Source organism: Plectropomus leopardus, chromosome 17 (assembly GCF_008729295.1).
Source record: "Plectropomus leopardus isolate mb chromosome 17, YSFRI_Pleo_2.0, whole genome shotgun sequence".
Taxonomy (NCBI): Eukaryota; Metazoa; Chordata; class Actinopteri; order Perciformes; family Serranidae; genus Plectropomus; species Plectropomus leopardus.
In genome coordinates this window covers 3,673,304-3,693,524 of record NC_056479.1, presented here as the reverse complement: position 1 = coordinate 3,693,524, position 20,221 = coordinate 3,673,304, and the positions used below count along the sequence as shown (strand labels likewise).

At 38.1% G+C, this 20,221-nt stretch overlaps 1 protein-coding gene across 2 annotated transcripts; it reads right to left on the bottom strand.

Moving 5' to 3' along the window:
- Positions 1-161: 161 nt before the first annotated feature.
- Positions 162-17,106, bottom strand: LOC121956339 (NACHT, LRR and PYD domains-containing protein 12-like). Of its 2 annotated transcripts, XM_042504496.1 has the most exons (10): positions 17,001-17,106; positions 14,715-15,000; positions 14,549-14,641; positions 10,116-11,982; positions 8,393-8,566; positions 7,185-7,358; positions 5,467-5,640; positions 4,764-4,937; positions 4,592-4,638; positions 162-2,340 (listed from the first exon to the last, which is right to left on the bottom strand). In XM_042504496.1, exons 2-10 carry the CDS (start codon positions 14,992-14,994, stop codon positions 1,808-1,810), a joined length of 3,516 nt encoding a protein of 1,171 aa, XP_042360430.1. In that variant the 5' UTR covers positions 14,995-15,000; positions 17,001-17,106; the 3' UTR covers positions 162-1,807. The 2 variants fall into 2 exon arrangements, with proteins under 2 accessions (XP_042360430.1, XP_042360431.1); XM_042504497.1 differs by lacking the exons at positions 4,764-4,937; positions 5,467-5,640; positions 7,185-7,358.
- Positions 17,107-20,221: the final 3,115 nt, after the last annotated feature.

Sequence of the window (20,221 nt, the reverse complement as noted above, 5' to 3'; positions counted from 1 at the left end):
TTATCAGTGTATATGTGGTCTGAGACACAGACTGACATACTGTTGGTTTCAATCTTTTCGGGAGATTTGGTGAGAATTCTCCAACTGGCAATTAGACATTTGAAAACCAAAATTCCGTAGGTTGAGAGTTTGACATTGAAAAAAAGACACCAAAGAAATGGTTCATGAGAAAGATATTCAAATCTGTCAATCATATTCAGACATACGACTTGAGTCGTTTTATTTTCAACGTATGCTTAAATAACGTTTTGCATCATATCCTACGAATCAGCGCCACACAAATTATATTAAGTACTAACACAAAGTTAAACACTTAACGCAAAGTTATGGATTTTAGGTTTAGGCTAGTAAAGTTACTGTGGTTATGTGTAGGAAAAGAAATATGGTGGTGACATACCTTAAAATGACTCATAATTCACCAAAAGTTCAAACAGTTCCAAACACTGGCAAAAGTTCAGGGTGAAAGTCCTGTGTTTTGTGATCCACTAAACACTCCAACCTATCTCCAAACAAAACTGCACACTTCCCTTGTATTCCCACTTCCCTCTTTATTCTTTACTCCCATCAGCATATTGGTAATGTGATCGCAGCTTTCCAAAATACATGGATCAGGCACAATTTACTTGTCCATAATTACATAGGATATATACAAACTATTACTTTTTGTAGGAAAATTAGTGTATGAGCACAGCCTGGTTATTTTATAACCCTGTTAAGTTCCCCCCATGTACAGTACATTAATAAACACTGTTCTTGCCTACTCCCCTTTCTCAAGTCTCTGCTTGAAAATTTCCTTTATTTAGGGTACATTCCAGCAACTACAAGGCCCATATGAATAATCAAAGTCTTTAACTAAACATAAATGGGAGATGAACTGGAGAGCTATAAGTATCGGTGTAGATGCTACTGGGTCAGATTTAATGAAGGAACATGACAGAATAAAAGGACATTTTTTGTCCTTGCCTAAAAAGACATTGCAGTTTTAGAGTGAATACATCTTTGAAATAATAAAGCATTTGCCCAAAAGCTCCACTGAACCATAAAACAACATCTGAAAGTCACTGGTACAGAGATAGACACTTATAAAATGATGTATGACACAATAGATGAGCTCTTGATACTGGCATTTTTAGATACATTTGTTCACCCTATTCGGCTCAAAGATCACATCAAAACTCATTTGATGTCACTTCAACTTATTAAACCCATCTAAAAACAACAGTTTGGGGCTTTATTTTGAAAAATCAGACCTCTTTATGTTTCAGTTCATAGGAGACCACAGTAAATGCACTGAATGGGCCTTTAATTGGGTCAGTAGGCCATAATATGCTGATACATATCTTTTTTGTGGTACTGACTCATTCAGCTAGCAGATGGTGATATAGACCATGGAAAAACTATAGGGAAAAACACAGAATTTCTCGACAAATTTCCAGGATGTAACTGCCCCATTGTTTCTTCTTCCAGCCATTTAAACCCATGTATACCTCTAGACGCCATGTTTCCATGGACTGAGAAAGGCAAAGAAGTGTCAGTTACAAATGCTCTAGCAGTTTTATGTGACCAGACACAAATTTTGACCAAATTGTGGTTAAGGTGGAAGTGGCTGAGCCAGATGGCTTGATGAGGTCTATTGGAAAAAATGCCTTAGGTGAGAGGTCTTAGGCGAGAGCTACATTGGCTGTCATCATTGCATTGTGACATGAAAATACACAAACTGCACACCATTTTTGTGTGTGTGGTCTTGTACAGTCTTGTTTCAGCAATAGCGATCGTCTACAGGAGGCAACTCTTTCTCCTGCATCTTTCACAGAATAACTCTAGAGTTAAACCTAACGACATACTCAAACCCAAATGCAGGATAGAGGGGTTCGGTGAATGTGCAGTGGAAGGTGTAGAGGTGGATCAGTGTATCAGAGGAGACTCTGTAGAAGGACAGAGTGCCGGCAGGCCAGTCCAGATACACTGCTACTCTGTCACATATACGGCTGGTCGTGCATATGGCTGCAATTCTGTTGTTGTGTAAGGAAGAGTAAGGGCTCCGAGAGCAGCACATGCTCCAGGATGTGTCACTAAACCCGAGGCAGCAGTCAGCACCTTTGCCTTTTCTTCCGATTCCTCTGTAAGTCACTCCTATAGACACCCACCCTATCTTCTCCACCTCCCAGTAACAGCGGCCAGTCAGACCATTGGTACACAGAACCTGCTTCCAGTGGTCGAATCTCTCTGGGTGATGAGGATGTGGCTGCTCTGCTCTCACCAGTGTCACTGTTCTGTTTTCCTCTGACAAAGAGAGGTATCTGTTTGCTGTGTTTGGGTCCAAGGTGACTTGACAGGCATCTGATGGAGAGAACAAGACACAGTTTTAAAGGTATCCAACGGCCTTATCATTAACCGTGATTTATTGCATGTTGAGACCAAACTGCTTTCCTTTGTTTGATACATAGATAAATGATGAATGGATGGATAGCTGAGGGACAGACATAGACAGGTAAGCAATCAGTCTCTGGCTGATCAGTCTCACAAACTGGAACAAATACTTGAATATTCATATTGAATAGCCAAGGCTGATGCGACTGACATAATTCTAGGGCTTGTGCAACGTGTCGATGTAATCAACGTAATCGATTACGTGAATACGTCGATTCACGTAATGTGTGTCGACGCGTCGCTGCGTTTCACACAGCACGCGTAATAAGAGCGTGAGCAGCGCCGGGCATGTTGTTTTTTTGGTTCGGCGCTGGTGTATCTGGTTACAGCGTGCACACTGCTCGCCTGAGCAGTGCTCCTCAGGCACTGCAGCACAACTAGAGAAACGGTGGCTTGCCGTTTTTTAACATGTGATGCTCGCGTTTGTTGACTCTATACCACTTTATACTTCAGTCTAATACAAAGATGTTTGTTTTACCTCAACTTCCTTGCTTCCCTTTCAAAACAAAAGCTATCTGACTGTGTCTCTGTGGACAGAATGCTATCAGTTGCCGATACAATGCATTTTATTTTGAAACATTTACAGGACGGGGTTGTCAGCTGTGCAGGAGCTCTAATAACTTCATAAATGAGTGGAATATGTGCTTATAAATATGAAAATACAGCACTCATATCAGCAGGCCAAGTTAGGCTGGTCTATTTTGATGCAGAAAGAATGGACAAGTTATAATTATTTCTGTTTTCTGAGAAAAAATAGAGTGTTATTCAAATTGCACTAATTTTACTGTAAGATGTTTTGTTGGAGTGCTAGATTTGAGGTTTGTTACTTCAACAAAGAGTTGTAACAAAACTGTTTTGGTAAGTGACTTGAGTTTTACATTGTTTTATTTATTTTGCTGTGGGATTGCTAAATGTAGATTACACTGCATTCCTTTTACTTGAATGGAACAAGCTCTTGCATTAATTTTATTTTTGGAGAGACTTTATATCAGACTGTAAAACACAGATTACCGGTTAAGACTGGGCTATTTTTGTTGGAGAATAATGCCCTGCAGAGTATGACAAGTTTTAAAATGTTATTTTCTGTAAATTTGTTGTTATATTAATCGAGTAATAAAAAAATAGTTAGATCATTTTTTAAAAAATTTGATAGATTAATCAATTAATTGAAAAAATAATCGATAGATTAATGGATAAAAAGATAATTGTTAGGTGCAGCCCTACATAATTCTGAGTCAGGTACAGCCTTAGGAAAAAAAGCAATGTTTTGGGTTAAATAACATGTCACTAATGTAACTTAGGATAGACATAAGTTACATAAGATTCTGTTAAAACAACATTGATTTTATGATAAAACGACACTGGCTTTTGGTTTCATATGAGGGTTTCCCACACCTTCCTTTATTTGTGGCGGCCTGCCACGATTAAAACATCTGCTGCCTCAAATAGATTTTCTGTTTTTGGAGCTGAGCTGTTTATTACAAGGTACAAGGTAAGTTTATTGTCATTTTTCTTATGAAATATGTTTACCGTTATCACTGTTATATGGTTATTTGTAGCACCACACAGATAGAGCAGCAGAATACCAAGTGCTTTAAAAGTGAAACTTAACCTTTCATTCTGCTGGGTCTAAAAGTTTGCATTAACTTGCGGCAGCTGCTTCTCTCGTATAATAATCTGATGTGATCAGATCTTAATGGCTCGACAGATCAATTACACACCCCTTGAGTCTGTTAAGGGAAAGAACTGCATTCACTGACCATTAAAAAACTCACATATTAGAGAGCTGACAGAGAAGGACATTAGGGGGACAAACACACATTAAAAGAAAAAAAGACTAGATGAAAATTTGCTGTCAATGTACTCATATACCATTGTACATGAGGTTCATCTCATTCTAAAATTGTCATTGTTTATTTAACTAAATTCTGTGTTATATGACAAGTGTTAAATGGTCTGTATAGGGTCTTATTCCTGCTAGCAGATAAAAGATTTCCATTTTTTTCCACATTCAAACTTGAATAAAAAGTGACAGCCCTGACAGGCCCAAACCCTATGTCCCAAAGGTATCATAGGGTTGAATTCAAACAGAATCTCTATCCATCATCGAATGCACAGGAAGATTCTGTCATTTTTTGAGTCAAACTGAACACATACTTACACTTCCTGAGACCAGATTTCAACCAGCACATTCCAATATGGTCCAAACTGGAGATATAAAGAAGACATATTTTCTTTTCAGTAGCAATATCAGTCCTAACTTTGTCAATATGAGAAAATACCTCTCAGCTTGTCAGTGTGACTTAGAAAATGTGTTAAGTTTGAAGCTGTACCTGAGAGTTTCCAGTCTCCACTGTGGATCCTTGAGTCCAGCAGAGAGCAGCTTCACCCCTGAGTCTCCTGGATGGTTGTAGCTCAGGTCCAGCTCTCTCAGATGGGACGGGTTGGAGCTCAGAGCTGAGGCCAAAGACGCACAGCCTTCCTCTGTGACCAGGCAGCCTGACAGCCTACACACACGAGACAGGGCCACAGTCTCACTCCAAACTGTTGTTGTATGTGTGGTGTTGTTATGTTTTAGACAAAATCAAATTGCAATCTCTGCTGTATAATTTTTCTTCTGCCTGTATTTGCTCCATTTGGTAGTTCTTGAATAAGCTTGTTGGATAGCCTAATCATTTTAAAATGTAATTTAGGTCTCAACCATGGACTGTATAGAAAGATGGACATGACAGCTTCCCCTAATTGTAGCTTTTTAATTTGGATTGCCCCCTGGTATCTGACTGCAGTATAGGTCATAAAGCTTGCCCCTCCACGATAGTGAATAGATATAAGCCAATCTAAACCTCAAAGTAAAGGCAACATACATTTTTCCCAAGGATGGTTTCTGTCACTGAAGGCAGTGCTCTCTAATTAATAAAAACTATACTGATAATATGCAGAATGTAATTCAGACAGTAGATTGCTGTTTAGATTAATTCCCTGCCACAAAGCTTTACATAAAGCAAGATATAAATAGACAAAGTGAAGATTCCTGACTTGAGACTTTCAAGTCGACAGAGTGGGCTCTCTAGTCCAGTGGAGAGAAGCTTCACTCCTGAATCCTGCAGGTCATTGTTACTCAGGTCCAGCTCTCTCAGACTGGAGGACTGGCAGCTGAGATCTGAGGCCAGAGCTTCACAGCTTCTCTCTGACAGGTTGCACAAATTCAACCTGAAAAATGTAGAATAAACAAGGCTAATATGACACATCTGAAACCATAAAACAACACTTAACAGTGACTTGTGCAGTAATAGATGCTTATAAAGTGAAGCAGGATACAATGTGAGCATATTAAGTAAAGAAATGTTTAGGTGAGATCTTGAAATTGGAATTTTAAAGTACATTTGTGCACTCTACTTGGCTCCCAGATAACAGTAAAACTCATTTGATGTCACTTAGATGTCATTAGAAGTGTTAAACCCATCTAAAAACAACTATTTTTTGCTTTATTAAAAAAATCACTTGATCAGACCTCTATTCATGTTTCAACTCATAGAAAACCATGTAAAGTTGGCCGTTTCTAGGTTTTTAGGACGTTTTTAGGATTTTAGAACATTTCTCCCATTTCAGGACGTTTTTAGAATTTTAGGACGTTTCTGGGATTTTAGGACATTTCTAGGATTTTGGGGTGATTCTAAGTTTTTAGGGAGTTTCTGAGGTTTAAGGACACTAGGGGCTTAGCTAGAACCTCTGTCAGGGGGCGTAGGGGAAATGGTTGGGGGGTATCAGGCATCCTATCAGGGGCCAGATTTGGCCCGCGGGCCGTAAGTTGAGTATTACTGACCTATAGCCTACAAACATGACACGAAAAGGTTTCCCCCCTTTTTTAAACAAGCCCACATAGTAGCAGTTATGTACTATTTCCAGAAGTTTTACATTTAAATTTACATTTGTTGAACTGTATTGCATCGTACATAGGTGTTCCCGCTTGCATTTAGCACTCATTTCTATAACTGGGATTTACAAAATCTAGAGGTTAAAAACCTGGTGGTGTCTCACTGAAAACATGAACATGCCTATTTACATCAGTTAAGAATGTTAGAGTTTCACATTATGTGGTTGTTTGTTTAGTTTTTCTTCTAATTGAAAGACATTTTTATTCATCCTTGCTTGTTGTCCCCTACTTGTACTAACACATGGCTGAAATAGTTTTGGATCCAGTATTTACCAAGCTTCAGTTCATGTCCTTTTAGTCAGTGTTGGTTGATGTTACGTTAATGCAAATAATGTGTCAAGACAATTCTTGTGGATTGTCAGAAACATGCTAACTTCTGCTCAGGTGACATATATGCCTCTGTGGCAGAAAACCTTTATAAACTAGCATATGAGTATTATTTTCTCCTGCATGATAAAGGCTGTTAGTGCATATTAGATATTCCCAAAATGTAAAGTTCACTCATACTATGTGTTTTTCTGTATCAGATAAATAAAGGGTTTGGTGGTGTCAATAGAAAAAAATGAAATGGTTAAGTTATACTTGCTATAAACACTTTGGCACGTGTTGCCAGGTCCTGAAAACAAAAAAAAATCCTACAAAGACCCCAGAATTATCATATTTATTAGTTCATGTTAACATCCTAATGTGAAACTGAATTTTAATCACCTTCTATTCAGTGCCCTAACATTCCTCCTCTACCCTCTTGCCTTATAGTATTTTAACAATTAAAACTCATTCAGAACTCACAATTAAACTGCACAATGTCATGAATGTTAACCTGATTGTTTCCAGTTTACAGCAGGGACTCTTCAGTCCAGTACAGACCAGCTCCACTCCTGGATCCTGCAGGTCATTGTTACTCAGGTCCAGTTTTCTCAGACTGGAGAACTGGGAGCTGAGAACTGACGCCAGAGTTTCACAGCTTCTCGGGGTCAGTATGCAGCCGCTCAGTCTGCAAAGGAATCAGAAACTCAATTGGCTCACAATAAACTTATCTTTAAAACTCTACCTCCATAACAGCAAACACACAAATACATTATGTGTCTTTGATGTAGTAAAACACTATATGATTTTAACCTGCTTTGACCCGATTTTTTAACCTCATTTGTAGAGTCAGGACAAATTTTAGCTTTGTGGGGCGTTGTTTGCTGTGCAGTGTACTGGGGAGAGCGAGGACCAATCATCTGCTCTGGAACAGCCGTTGGATGTAAGGATAAATTTCTGACATCAGAAATTTTGGTTTGCCAATGCAGCCTCTCAGAACAGCTGAAGCAGAGGCACGAGTCATTTCCCCCAACGTCAATGCCTTTTTTTCTCACTGCGCCAAGTGGCAAACAGAGCATCTGAAAACGCCATGGCAACACGATGCTGGATGTTCCCTGATAAAACTAATGTTAGCAACAAGTAATCATACCATTTATGGCTGGTAGCAACTGCACAACAAGAAGCATCAGCTGTCAAGTTAACAACAGTAAAAATAGCTTACCTCCAGTTCTTTCTGTAAAATAGACAAGACGTGCACATTGTGCAAGCCATCTGCAAGTCCATATGTGCCGGCGGCTCTTTTTCTTGGAGGTTTTGGCACAGATTATCATGCTTCTGCCTGTTGCTAATACCTGCCTAAGAGCTGAACTAATCTTTATTGACAATTGTCAATAGCCAGGATGGGTCACAGGGACCGACGGGCCATTTTTACACATACAGTGTGAACTTTCAGGCCTTGCTTCACAATGAGACCGCATAGTGTGAGCACATTAATTGTGAGTTTTGGCTTTACATCACAGATTATGTACTAGTATGAGTTGGAATTAACTCAGCAACATTAATACAGCAACAGCAACGTTTCTAAAATCGTACAGTGTATGCCCACTTTAAGGTATTGCTACAAAAGAGACTAAAGCAGATCATGAAGATGAAACATGTAAAAGTGAATTACAAATAGCAAATGGTTATTGTATTGACAACTGGAAACTGAGCTGAGCTGACCTGAGAGTTTCCAGCCTGCAGTGTGGACTCTGCAGTCCCACAGAGAGTAGCTTCACTCCTGAATCGTGCAGGTTGTTGTTACTCAGGTCCAGCTCTCTCAGACTGGAGCACTGGGTGCTGAGCTGTGAGGCCAGAGCTTCACAGCTCCTCTCTGACAGGTTACAGCCGTTCAGTCTAAACAAGAATTATGACAAAGTTAACATAAGCACTAAAACACAACAGACCTGCTTTCACAGCAGACATCTCACCATATCATTGCAGGAAGAGCACAGGTGTAAATGAAGGTTCTATTGTGCATACTGGCTTTTAGTCATAGGTACAAGGTAGATTTAAGGTAGGTAGATAAGTCATTTTTAAAAATTACGTCTAAAAAATAAAATCTGTTTTTTTTCCATAGCTAACTAAGACCAGAGCTTTTGTTTGGGGCACATTTTTATTTTACTCCCAGCTATTTGGAATCAGTAGTTTTTGAAAAAAAAGTCCTCATATGGGGATATTAGGTCTATTTTAAAATAAATTATTTTCAATAGGCACAAGTGTTAAATAAGGTATAAAACTTTATTTTGATGCCTACAACTTGTGCAAAAAACAAAATTGCAAAGAACAGCAATTTGTTCAGTGTTTTGTAATTCTATTGGTTTTGGGTTACTGTTAGACTCTAAAACTGCTTAAGTCTGTTCGTTTTGATACCTGCTTGTGGCTGTGCAAAAGCAAATTTAAAAATAATGCAGCATCTACAAGCCTTGTGATTTGATTATTTTGTAACTTCATATGAATTTTCTGTGTTCCATATTCCAAGCTAGGAATGTCCTCTTGATTTGTAGAAACAGTCTGCACCTAATTTGCCTGTGTGAATTGCTGCAATATCAATCATAAAGTCCCCATGTCCTCAAATGAGTACTTCCTATTTAACAGTATCTTAGCTCGTTACTATTGACAGAATTGTTCAAATTCATATGACATATCAGGCTACAAATGTTGCCAAGCACCAAGAAACAACTCTACAATTTGATCAAGTTTTGTGCCTTGTAACCTTTTGTGTCGGGAACTCTATAGACTGACCTGGCAGAGATGGCTGCAATAACAACAGATGTAAGTTAAGCTATTAACTAAGGCACAGCAATCGCATAATGTAATGTCCTCATATGAGGGTGCAGGGTTGCATGAGAATATCTTGGGGGCTGTGTCCACCAAAGAAAGCAAAGGAAATGCTCAGCTGGCAGCATGTAAGAGCGCATTTGAGGCACAGCATTTTTTCAACAGAGACACTTTGGCTGAGCCTGGTTGCTATGGTACGGAATATCTGCATATATGAATATGTCGGCACCAAGGAAAACATAGATTATATTATATTTTCTTTGATCAAAACACAGTAGAGTACTTATTTTGGATGAGGGGAAGGCTGAAGCCATGCAGGGATAGAGGACTGACCTTCTGGTCTGTGTACCTTCATGAGGTACACAAAAAAAAAAACGCTTTGGTGGACACAGTCCCTTATTGAGACACCAGATGGAACTGAGCCGTTTTTAATGAAATATGTCTCACCTTTCTGAGAAAGTTCTATGAGCTGTCTGTGATCTGTGATGATATTAGTATTGTGATGGCCCATTAGTATTGTATTTAAACATTACAGGCTTAAAAAGAGATCAAATGAATTTGTAAAATCACCATCTTCTGTCAGAAACTCATTTCATAAAGTTATATATTATGCCTTTACACCTACATGAAGACATCTGAGTTCTTCACCACTGGCAGCAGCCTCAGGAGACCTTTCTCTGAAGCAGAGTACTTCCTGAGGTCAAACACATCCAGGTCTTTTCCCGATGACTGTAAGATGAAGACCAGAGCTGACCACTGAGCAGGAGAGAGTTTGAATGAGGACAGGCTTCCTGAACTCAAGTACTGCTGGATCTCATCCACTAGGGAATGATCATTGAGCTCATTCAGACAGTGAAATAGGTTGATGCATCTTTCTGGAGAAGGATTCTCACGGATCTTTTTTTTGATGTACAGCGCTGTTTCCTGATTGGCCTCTGAAGTACTAATCGTCTGTCTCAGCAGGCCTTGTAAGCTATCCTGACTGGTCTCTAGGGAGAGACCTAGGAGGAAGCGGAGGAACACATCCAGGTGTCCATCTGGACTCTTTAAGGCCCTGTCAATAGCCATTCTTTGGACCTCTGCCATGGATGCTTTTTTGAAAAGTGTTTGAACACTTTGGAACATGAGTTGTTGCGCCAGTACATTTTTGTTTTTGTTAATGAGTGACTGTACCACATAAACAGCAGCCAAGAACTCTTGAATACTCAGATGGACAAAGCTGAACATTTTATCCTCATCCATGTCCTTCTTCCAGCGGTGTTCCTTTTTAAAGATCTGCGTGAACACACCCGAGTACACCGAGGCTTCGTGGAAATCAATTCCACTCTCTTTGAGATCTTTCTCATAGAAGATCAGGTTCCCCTTTTTCAGTTGGTGAAAAGCAAGTTTTGCAAGTGACTGAATGTACTGAATGCTCCTCTCTGTGCCGTACTTCTCTTTTGTCTGTCTGATCTGAAACAACAAGAATTCTGTGTATAACTCTGTTAGGGTTTTCGGCAGCTCTTCTTTGTCACTGGTTGTCAACACGTCCTCCAGAACTGTAGCAGTTATCCAGCAGAAGACCGGGATGTGGCACATGATGTGGAGGCTTTGGGATATCTTGACATGAGAGAGGATTCTGTCACAAAGGCTCTTATCTCTGAATCTCTTCCTGAAGTACTCTTCCTTGTGTGCATCAGTGAACCCTCTGACTTCTGTCATAATGTCAACAACGTTAAGAGGGATCTGATTGGCCGCTGCTGGTCGTGTGGTTATCCAGAGGCGAGCAGAGGGCAGAAGATCCCCCTTGATGAGGCTAGTCAACAGGACATCTATTCCAACTGCCTGTGTCAAATCAATGGTGGGATAATTGTCAGGAGTGAAGTCAAGTTGAAGGCGGCTTTCATCCAGCCCATCGAGCACAAAAAGAAGTTTGAATTTACTCTTGTCATAGTTGGTGTTTCCCGAAGCCTGTAGTTTTTTGAAGATGTCATTAAGATCCTCCTCTTTGATGTCTTTGGTTTCCCTGATACATCTGTGAATGAGCTCAGCGAAACGAAAACTTCTGCCCTTCAGTAAATTCAGCTGGCGAAAGGTGAAGGGGAATGCAAGATGCACATCTTGATTGGCTCTTCCTTCAGCCCAATCCAGAATGAATTTGTGTACAAGGAACGTTTTGCCAATTCCTGCGATCCCACTCGTCAGCACTGTTCTTACAGGTGTGTTTTTTCCAGAAGGGTGTGTGAAGATATCACTGGGATGGACTGGTTGCTCTATTTCCCTTAGTTCTCTTGATGCCATCTCAATCTGCCTGACCTCATGCTGCCTGTTGATATTCACACAACTCCCACTGGTGATGTAGAGCTCTACGTAGACGTCATCTAGGAGTTTTTTATCCATCCTTTCCGTCCACCCTTCTTGTGCACACATAAACCTGTTCTGGAGGTGTGATTGGAGTGTGCAACGGTTAATTGCAATGAGTTCTGGAGGGTGAGGTTGTGGTTCCAGCAAATCTATGCAAAACAAATAAACATGCATTAAAAACAAGGCATCAGTTTGTAAACAGATTCTGTTGTGTACATGAGGCAGTGTGACAACAAGAGAAGGACCCCAATGCAAACAGTCAAGGCAGCAGGATGAATTCAGTGGTTTATTGTACTCAAGGTATGGACTGACATACGGGCAGACAAAAGCAAGAGTCTAAATTAGGTGGTAGGCAAGATAGGTGGGTATCAGGCAGGCATCAGTTAACAAGTAACAGAGGCCAAAACAAGCTGATTTAGCATCTTGGCTCTCACATGATAATGTTCCAGTCTGGACAGGTGTCTTTCTTACTTGCCTTGGAAATAATGCTAGGTTACTACTTTTGATAAGATAATTAGCCAGGCAAGCTAATGTTAGCAGGCCAGATTCTAAACACTCTCAAGCAATTCTTAGGCCGCACTGTATTAAAAACTGACATGATTGTATACAGGTTTGCTGCTGCAAATGCATGTTAAGACTCTACCATGCGAAGTGAAAACCATATATCAACAACATCCAGAAACACCACCAACTTCTCTGGGCCTGAGCTTATCTGAGATGATCTGACACAAAGTGGAAAAGTGTGCTGTGGTCTGACAAGTCCAAATTTCAAATTTTGGGGGGAAATCAAGGACATTATGTCCTTTGTACTGAAGAGAAAAAGGACCATCCAGAGTCTTATCAGTATGGTATGGGGGGATGTGAGTGCCCATGGCATTGCCAACTTGCACATCTGTGAAGGCACCATGAATGCTGAAGGTTCATACAGGTTTTGGAGCAACATATGCTGCCATCCAGACAACGTCCTTTTCAAAGATGATTCTGATTATTCTAGCTAGACAATGGCAATCCAAACTCTGCTTGTATTACAAGAGTGTGGCTTTACTGTCCAAGAGAGCAGTTACTAGACCGCCCTTCCTGCAGTCCAAACCTTTGTCCCATTGAAAATGCATGTTGCATGATGAAGGATAAAATATGACAACTGAGAATTCAGACTATTGAGTTACTGAAATTGTATATCAAACAAAAGAAAAGGTGATGTCACACAGTGGTAAACATGACCCTGTTCCAACTTCTTTGGAATATGTTGCAAGCATCAAATTCAGAGCAAGTTTATATCTAATAAAATATTTTTCTCAAGCCATAACAAAACACAGACTAAAATATCCAATTACTCAGCACATAACATACTTAAAATCTGGAGAAGAATGTGTAAAGAAGCTTAAGTCATACAACAAGAAATCATCTCCCTCACAGAAATAGCCCAGGACCCTGACTTTACTTCCAACAGTATTGACAATGTCTTTAAGACATGGAAATGTAAGGGGCTCACAAGATTTTGTCAACTTTACGATGATGAAGGAGAAGACTCTTTTCAAATATAGCAAATAAATCTGGCCTTCCTAGTAGTCATTTCCATCGATATCTGCAAGTGAGAAGCTACCTGAGAGAAAAGTTCAAAATTAGAAATCTTGGAGACCCCCATCCCCTTTTGAAATTCATAGTAAAAACACAATTAAGTCATAGCCTCAAAAACAAATCTATAAATTATTCCAGGAAAACAGTAATGAGGAAACCTATCATATCAAAGATAAATGGGAGAGGGAATTGAAAATAATTTTATCAGAAGATGAGTGGAGTGAGAGTTTCAGAGATATTTTTCTTTGTGTTAAATCACCTCTTTGGCAGGAAAATGCTTGGAAGATAAATATAAGGTATTTTAAAACACCACTGATCATATCTAACTATGCACAGGAAACATCCAGTTGTTGGAAGGAATGCGGAGAAGGCAAAGCATACCATACTCACGTTTTCTTTACATGTAGAAAAATAAAGCATATTGGTCAAATATCTGAAGTCTTCTAGAAAGGATATTTGGGAAAGTGGGGATATTTGAGAAACATAATTTATTGCTGGGAATATGTCCTAAAAGTCTACAAAAAGAAGGACAGTATTTATTTTGTATTCTCAGGCTTACAGCACTCACATAACGAGAAATTGGAACTTCCAAAACCTCCCAAAGTAAATAAGTGGTTAGAAATGGTAGAGAACATATAGAATGGAAGAGGTAACTTAAATTATGTAAATATTAATTATGTGTATGGGATGAAATATCAAATTTTCAGCTTTTTTTAAATCTATCTATCTATCTATATATATTTTTAAATTTATTTTTTAAACTTTCTTTCATCTGTTAAATATAATGTTACATTGAAGCACTGTGTTTTTATGCATGAGGAAAAAAGTTTTAAAAAAAGGAAAGTTTGTGTGAGAATCTATAGATAACTGTAAATATACTTATGATTTGTTAAATACTGACACAATAAAATATTAAAATTTATACATATATTTAATAAAATTTAAAAAACTACAATCAAGTTTATCAGTTTGAACTAATATCCTGTCCTTTAATTGTATTTCATTCAAGTTTATTTGAAAAAAGTTTTCACAAAATCTCCCAAGTTTTATTAATCAGAGGTGTATATGTTTTAGATTAATTAAATTAGCAGGCTTGGTAAAAAGACAGACAGGAAGAGAAACTAAGAGAGACTTTACCTTTAGTCTGACTGCCGTGGATAGGAGGGGGAGGGGGAGAAGCATAAGATGCTTCACTGCTTCCTGAAATTCCTCCAACGTCCTGCAAAATCTCTGAGAGACATAAAAGATTCATATTGTACAAGCCAAAACTTTCATTTTTGACATAGTAGATGTGATGACTTACGTTTGGGTCCCGAACTGATGTGGGACAAACTCTGCACCAGATCATACCTGTTGATCTTTGTCAGCACCTTTTTGGTCACCTCCACAGACTGGTCATTGTAGGTCTGCACTATCAGGTCCAGTGTGTCCAGCTTGTCAGCCTTTTCCACACGGCTCTTTGGGATGGCAGGGAAATCCTCCAGGATATCAGCATGCTGTAGGACCCACTTGAAAGTTTTAAGTTCATCCTCTCCCAGATCATCCAGTGTATCCAAAAGCAGCTGTGTAACTGCTGCCATCATTGGTTCCTGGTAAAACAAAGGATGTTTGCAAAGGTCATGTTTCACACTGGAAGGCCAAAGGTACGCTATGAAGGACTTGCAGGGATTGGACCTGCTGATTGTTATTGTAGGGTGAAGTGAAGATTAAGACTTTCCTCTCTTAGCTTCAGCCAAAGAAGTGACAGTGGTTTTCAGTCTCAACTTTCCGTCATCATTTTGGGGTGGAGAGGAGGGGCAGGGTGTGAGGAGAGTGCAATTTACATATAATCTGCATAGAGTGCTCCAGAAAGTATGTTTTTCTATAAGCCGACACTGAATTCGGCATTGTCCTGGTTCCCTCCTTCTGTTTATGATACTTATATGTTTTGTTCAGCAAGGTAATCTTCACAAATGAACACATCTTGTATGACTTTTGAAGCCTAACTTCAATCAGCACAAGACAAAACCTAATGTAAGGCAATTAACAAACGACACCATGATCACATGACTTAATATCCTTACCAAAACAAGGTCGTAAAGCGGTGTTCAGCAACCACCTTTTTAAGACACATAGAAGCTTCAAAGTTTGTGAGTGGTATATTTACTGGTGTTTTTTATGTTGTAGGACCAAACATGAAAGTCTCTTATGTTTGTGTTAAACACAGACCTTATTTCAGGCTTCTAACCAAAAACCCACCTAAAAACCTACTGAGTTCAAGACAAGGAAACCGGGAGTGCTAAAATGTTAACTTATTTCTGGGTTTTAAGACTTATTCCTGGGGTTCTCGATATAAGCAGGCATTGCTCCAGGCATTGGGGGTTATGTAATATTTCACACCTTCATTCCTTCCTGAAATTTCAGCGGGGCATACACATAATGATGGTATAAGTGTGCGGAACTACTCCCCCCAGTCTTTTCAGGCTAATAAATACACAATAGAAACCCCCAAACTGTTAAGAAAAGTAATATTGTCACACCCATTTTTCATACTATACGCAGAAATACAATTATAAACCTTTTGAATTCAACTTTCACTTTTGTTCACAGAAGACTTAACTGCCTCGTTAACTCATCATAAAACAAACTTCATTTATTTAAGCAGAAACAAAACAAAACTCACCCAAACTATCTTGGTTACCCTTACTAGTAATCTAGTAAGGAAGTCCACTGTTGTAAGAATTTACCAGCTCCAGTTTGGTCAAAAGCAATCAATAATTCACCAAGTTAGATATATTTTAGGATTTCCAAATACCCTGGTATTCTGCGATACCGCCAAATTGTCCTGATAAGATAATCCATAGCTTTTTCTTTTCCCCACACTCAGAACATATGAAATGCTTGAACAGGTCTCTAGTTTTGTAAAGTACTTATAAGTATGTAATACGTAATTTCTAATAAATGAAAAACAAAATCTCCGGTACTTCTCCTTTTAAGTTTCAGTTCTGTCAGAGGTTACATTTGGGGAAATAGAATATAGGGAACTGAAGTCACTATTACAGTATTTGGACTAAAACATTTCCGTCAGTAGATTTCACACTGTCTCACATAGGTTTAAACAGGTTTTGAGGCAATGTTCAAGATAACATACACTTTCAAACAATCACCACATTCTTGCTGTTGCCACACCTTAACATTCCCAAATTGTCGACCGCATTTTTGTAAGTCAACTCAAGTCAAGTCAGTTTTATTTATAAAGCCCATTATCACAAAACAGGGTTTGCCTCAGAGAGCTTTACAACATACAACACCCCTCTGCCCTTAGACCCTCACATCACCCAAGGAAAAACTCCCCAAAAAGAAAACCCCAATAATAAACCCCATGAAGAGTGGCATAGGATGATGAGAGATCCCTCTTCCACGACGGACAGACGTGCAATAGATGTTGTAACAATTGAATTACAATAACAACATGCAAAAGGCATTCAAAAAAGTCCCCCAAATCACAACTCAAGTGAATATTCAGATATACAACTGTCCTTGCGGCCATCCTTATACATAATTTTAGAGTAAATGGCAATAATTTGTGCACTTAACATGAACAACTCACATCCCCATGGAGAGATTTTATTCTTCATCTGTAGAGGAAATTCGGTTGATTGTGTCTCAGTCGTCTGTATTAATTTTATGTGATTCGGCTGTCATATCCTCAAAGCTCTCCGCTTCAAACCCAAATAGGAATGTGTGACAAACTGCAAATCTGAGGTGGGAAATATTTGAACATATTTCTGCCCTGAGTAAAACCTTCCAGGCAGTATTTCCTTGCTCGCTGATTGCAAGTCTTGCCTTGTAAACCTGCCGTTCAGTATGACTGGCAGGCATTCTAACACTAATGAGTTAAAGCCTGAACTTAACCATCTGCTATATTAAATATTTCATTACTATTTATCACGGTTTACTATTATTATTTTGCTGGAAGCACAGAGAGGAACATCGCCTGAGAGGCTGAGCTCAGGCAGAGAATAGCACCCACGATAAAGTTTTAGTTTTTTAGTTTTACTTTTTGTCCTCTAGATGGAGAGCTTTTTCTAAATATTTTCTAAATGTGCATGTAGCTTTCCTTTCATCACTGGTGGTGGACTTGGGGTCAGCTCCTCGTGGTGGTGGAATAAATGATCAAATGACTATTCTAAAAACTTGGGGGTTTTTTTTGTTTATTTTATGAGGTGAAATCTATTTTCAGATTTTTATTATATAACATTGAAAACTTTTTTTAACCATACACTTTAAACAGTTTTTTAATTTTATTATTTTTTTTTTCTCTCTTTGTTTTAATTTTTTTCTAAATTATTGTGTACATTTATTGTATGAGGTTACTTTGATTTTCAGATTTCTATTACATTAAAATGTCTTTTGCACTTCTTACAATGCTTTACACTGAGAGAGAAAAAAAAACAATAAATTGATGTATTTTGTGGTCTAAAATATATATATATTATAGGCATTTCTTAGTGTGACCGATAAAGGGTTAAAGCATATTTAAATAAATAAATGGTATAATTAACGTGGTGTAATGTCTAGAAGCCTTATATTTATTTTTTGTTTAATGGTAATATCCCATGAGGCCTCTAGGGGGCGTATTGTACCGGCAATTAACAGTAAACACATTAACATAAACATAAACATAAACATTAACAGTCGCTGATTGAGGGGAGGAAACCGTTTCCGATTGTGCTCAGATGTTTTTGTCTGGCCGGATTTATTTTAATAACTATGAAACTTATTGGAAGTTGCACGGACACGCTGTCTCTGCGGGAAAAGAAACAAACACATTGTATTCGTCCAGACAAGTCAACAATTCAGCCATTCAAATATCAAAGACACATAACCCAAGCAGGAAGGGTTTATTTTTCCTGCTGAGAACAAGAAATACTTTGGTCAAAACTTGAAGTTTGTGAAGAACTCATATTTCTTCTCTGCTAGCAACAATAAAATAAAATAAAATAAAATACAATGCAAGACGAGACGAGACGAGACGAGACGAGACAATAAACATTTCAATTTGTCCCGAATCATTCTTATTGAGTGGAAGTGAGTGAGTTTACCATGTAAAAGTAAATCGTTACTTTCTGAGGATATTTATAAATAAATAAATAAGTAGATTTAAAAAACGTTGGAGATGGAGCAAAGTTGGTCTGTGTATCATCAGTTCATTGAATTATTCAATTCCATCTGGAAAACTAAAAAACATTATAATACAATGAAATGAAATAAAATAAAATAAACATTTTAATATGTCTTGAGTCTGGCATTCTTATCGCCTGAAAGTGAGTTTACCTTCTAAAATTAAATTATTTTGTGAGGATATTAGTTTAAAAAAAAAAAAAACTGAAAAAAACTTTTAGCACAATGGAGCAAAGTTGGTTGGTGTAGCATCACTTCATTTAATTATTTTATTCTATCTAAAAAACTAAAAAAAACAACAAAATTAATGAGAATTTCAGGTGCCTCTTGAGAATTTGGTTTGTTTTTCTGTATAAACCAAATACCAAAAAAAAAATACTTGACAGGAAAAATGAAATACATAAGCAAACACAAAATAACAAGTAAAATTTACGTTGTTCTTTATTTGTTATTTATTAGATTTCTTATGTCCTATGTAGTCATTTTGCTGCACATCCGCAAAGCATGGAGCCACAGCAGAATGACACCATTGGAAATAAGAAATTAAATAAAAAGAATATTGTAGGCTATTACATAATATGTTTTTGTTTTAAAGTTTTGTCTTTGCTGATGTGTTAGTTTATGTAATGTAGCCTTAGTGGTGGAAGAAGTTATTAAAATTGTTTACTTATGAAAAGGTAGGTTAGATATCATGCATGCAAAATTTTATTCGAATAAAAGTACAAAAGTATCAGTATCAAAAATACTTTCATGGTAAAAATGCTTATTATGTGGAATGGCCCTTTAAAATAATTCCTATTATTGAATGAAAATTATTGATGCATCACTTCCATGTCACAACCCAGGCCCCCAAGAAGTGTGCCACATTCTGATGCAAAATTTACATCATGGCTGAAAGTAGAATTACACCGTCACGTGATGCACACTGGCCCAGAAAGACTTTTCCTCATTTGCTAAACATTGGGAAAGAGACCTTCTTAAATCACTGGATTTAAAAAAAAATCTTTTTTTGACACATTAACTTTTAGGAATGTATTTTTGAATTTAATTTCTTGCCGGGTCACTCTGTCGATTAAGCTGATGGTTTCGGACAGATGTGAAGAGGAAAGTGAACATGATTTCATTTTTTTTTTTTTCACGGACCATCTGGCTTATATGATACTGTGTCTGTGTAGTTACAGTTTCAGCAAATATAACACAAAATCGTTGTTTTTTTGAAGTTACTCCTCTGTGAAAGCTCTCTGTTTAGTGGCTCCTGTGATGATAAGCAGTACCTGCAGTGTGTGTACTGCAGACTAAGTTTTGAAACCAGGCTAGTGAATTTAGTTTGTGGTTTATCAGACATCCAGCTCCTAATACTGCAACTGCGCGGGCTTTCATTGGTGGACCACAGGCTCAGTTAGCATTACGTTCACCTCATTCAGTGAGAGATGGTGACCTTCATATCTATGAAAATCTTTGATATCTGCTTTGATTTGAACTTTTATCACTTTATAGTCATAAAGGCTTTCAAGACTCAGTCTTCCAACATACACAGTAATTATAGTTTATTGCCATAGGTGACCCCAAACCTTTGTTATTGTCATTTTAAACATTTTTATTTAATATTAACAACTAGCCTATTAGGGCATTTTTACGGGGATAAAA

Excerpts from the sequence above, each read along its gene's own strand:
- LOC121956339 (XM_042504496.1), bottom strand. The coding sequence starts at position 14,994 with ATGATGGCAGCAGTTACACAGCTGCTTTTGGATACACTGGATGATCTG. Across the intron at positions 11,983-14,548 it reads CCACGGCAGTCAGACTAAAG|ATTTGCTGGAACCACAACCT; the intron begins GTAAAGTCTCTC and ends TGTTTTGCATAG. Across the intron at positions 8,567-10,115 it reads AAGAACTCAGATGTCTTCAT|ACTGAACGGCTGTAACCTGT; the intron begins GTAGGTGTAAAG and ends ATTCTTGTTTAG.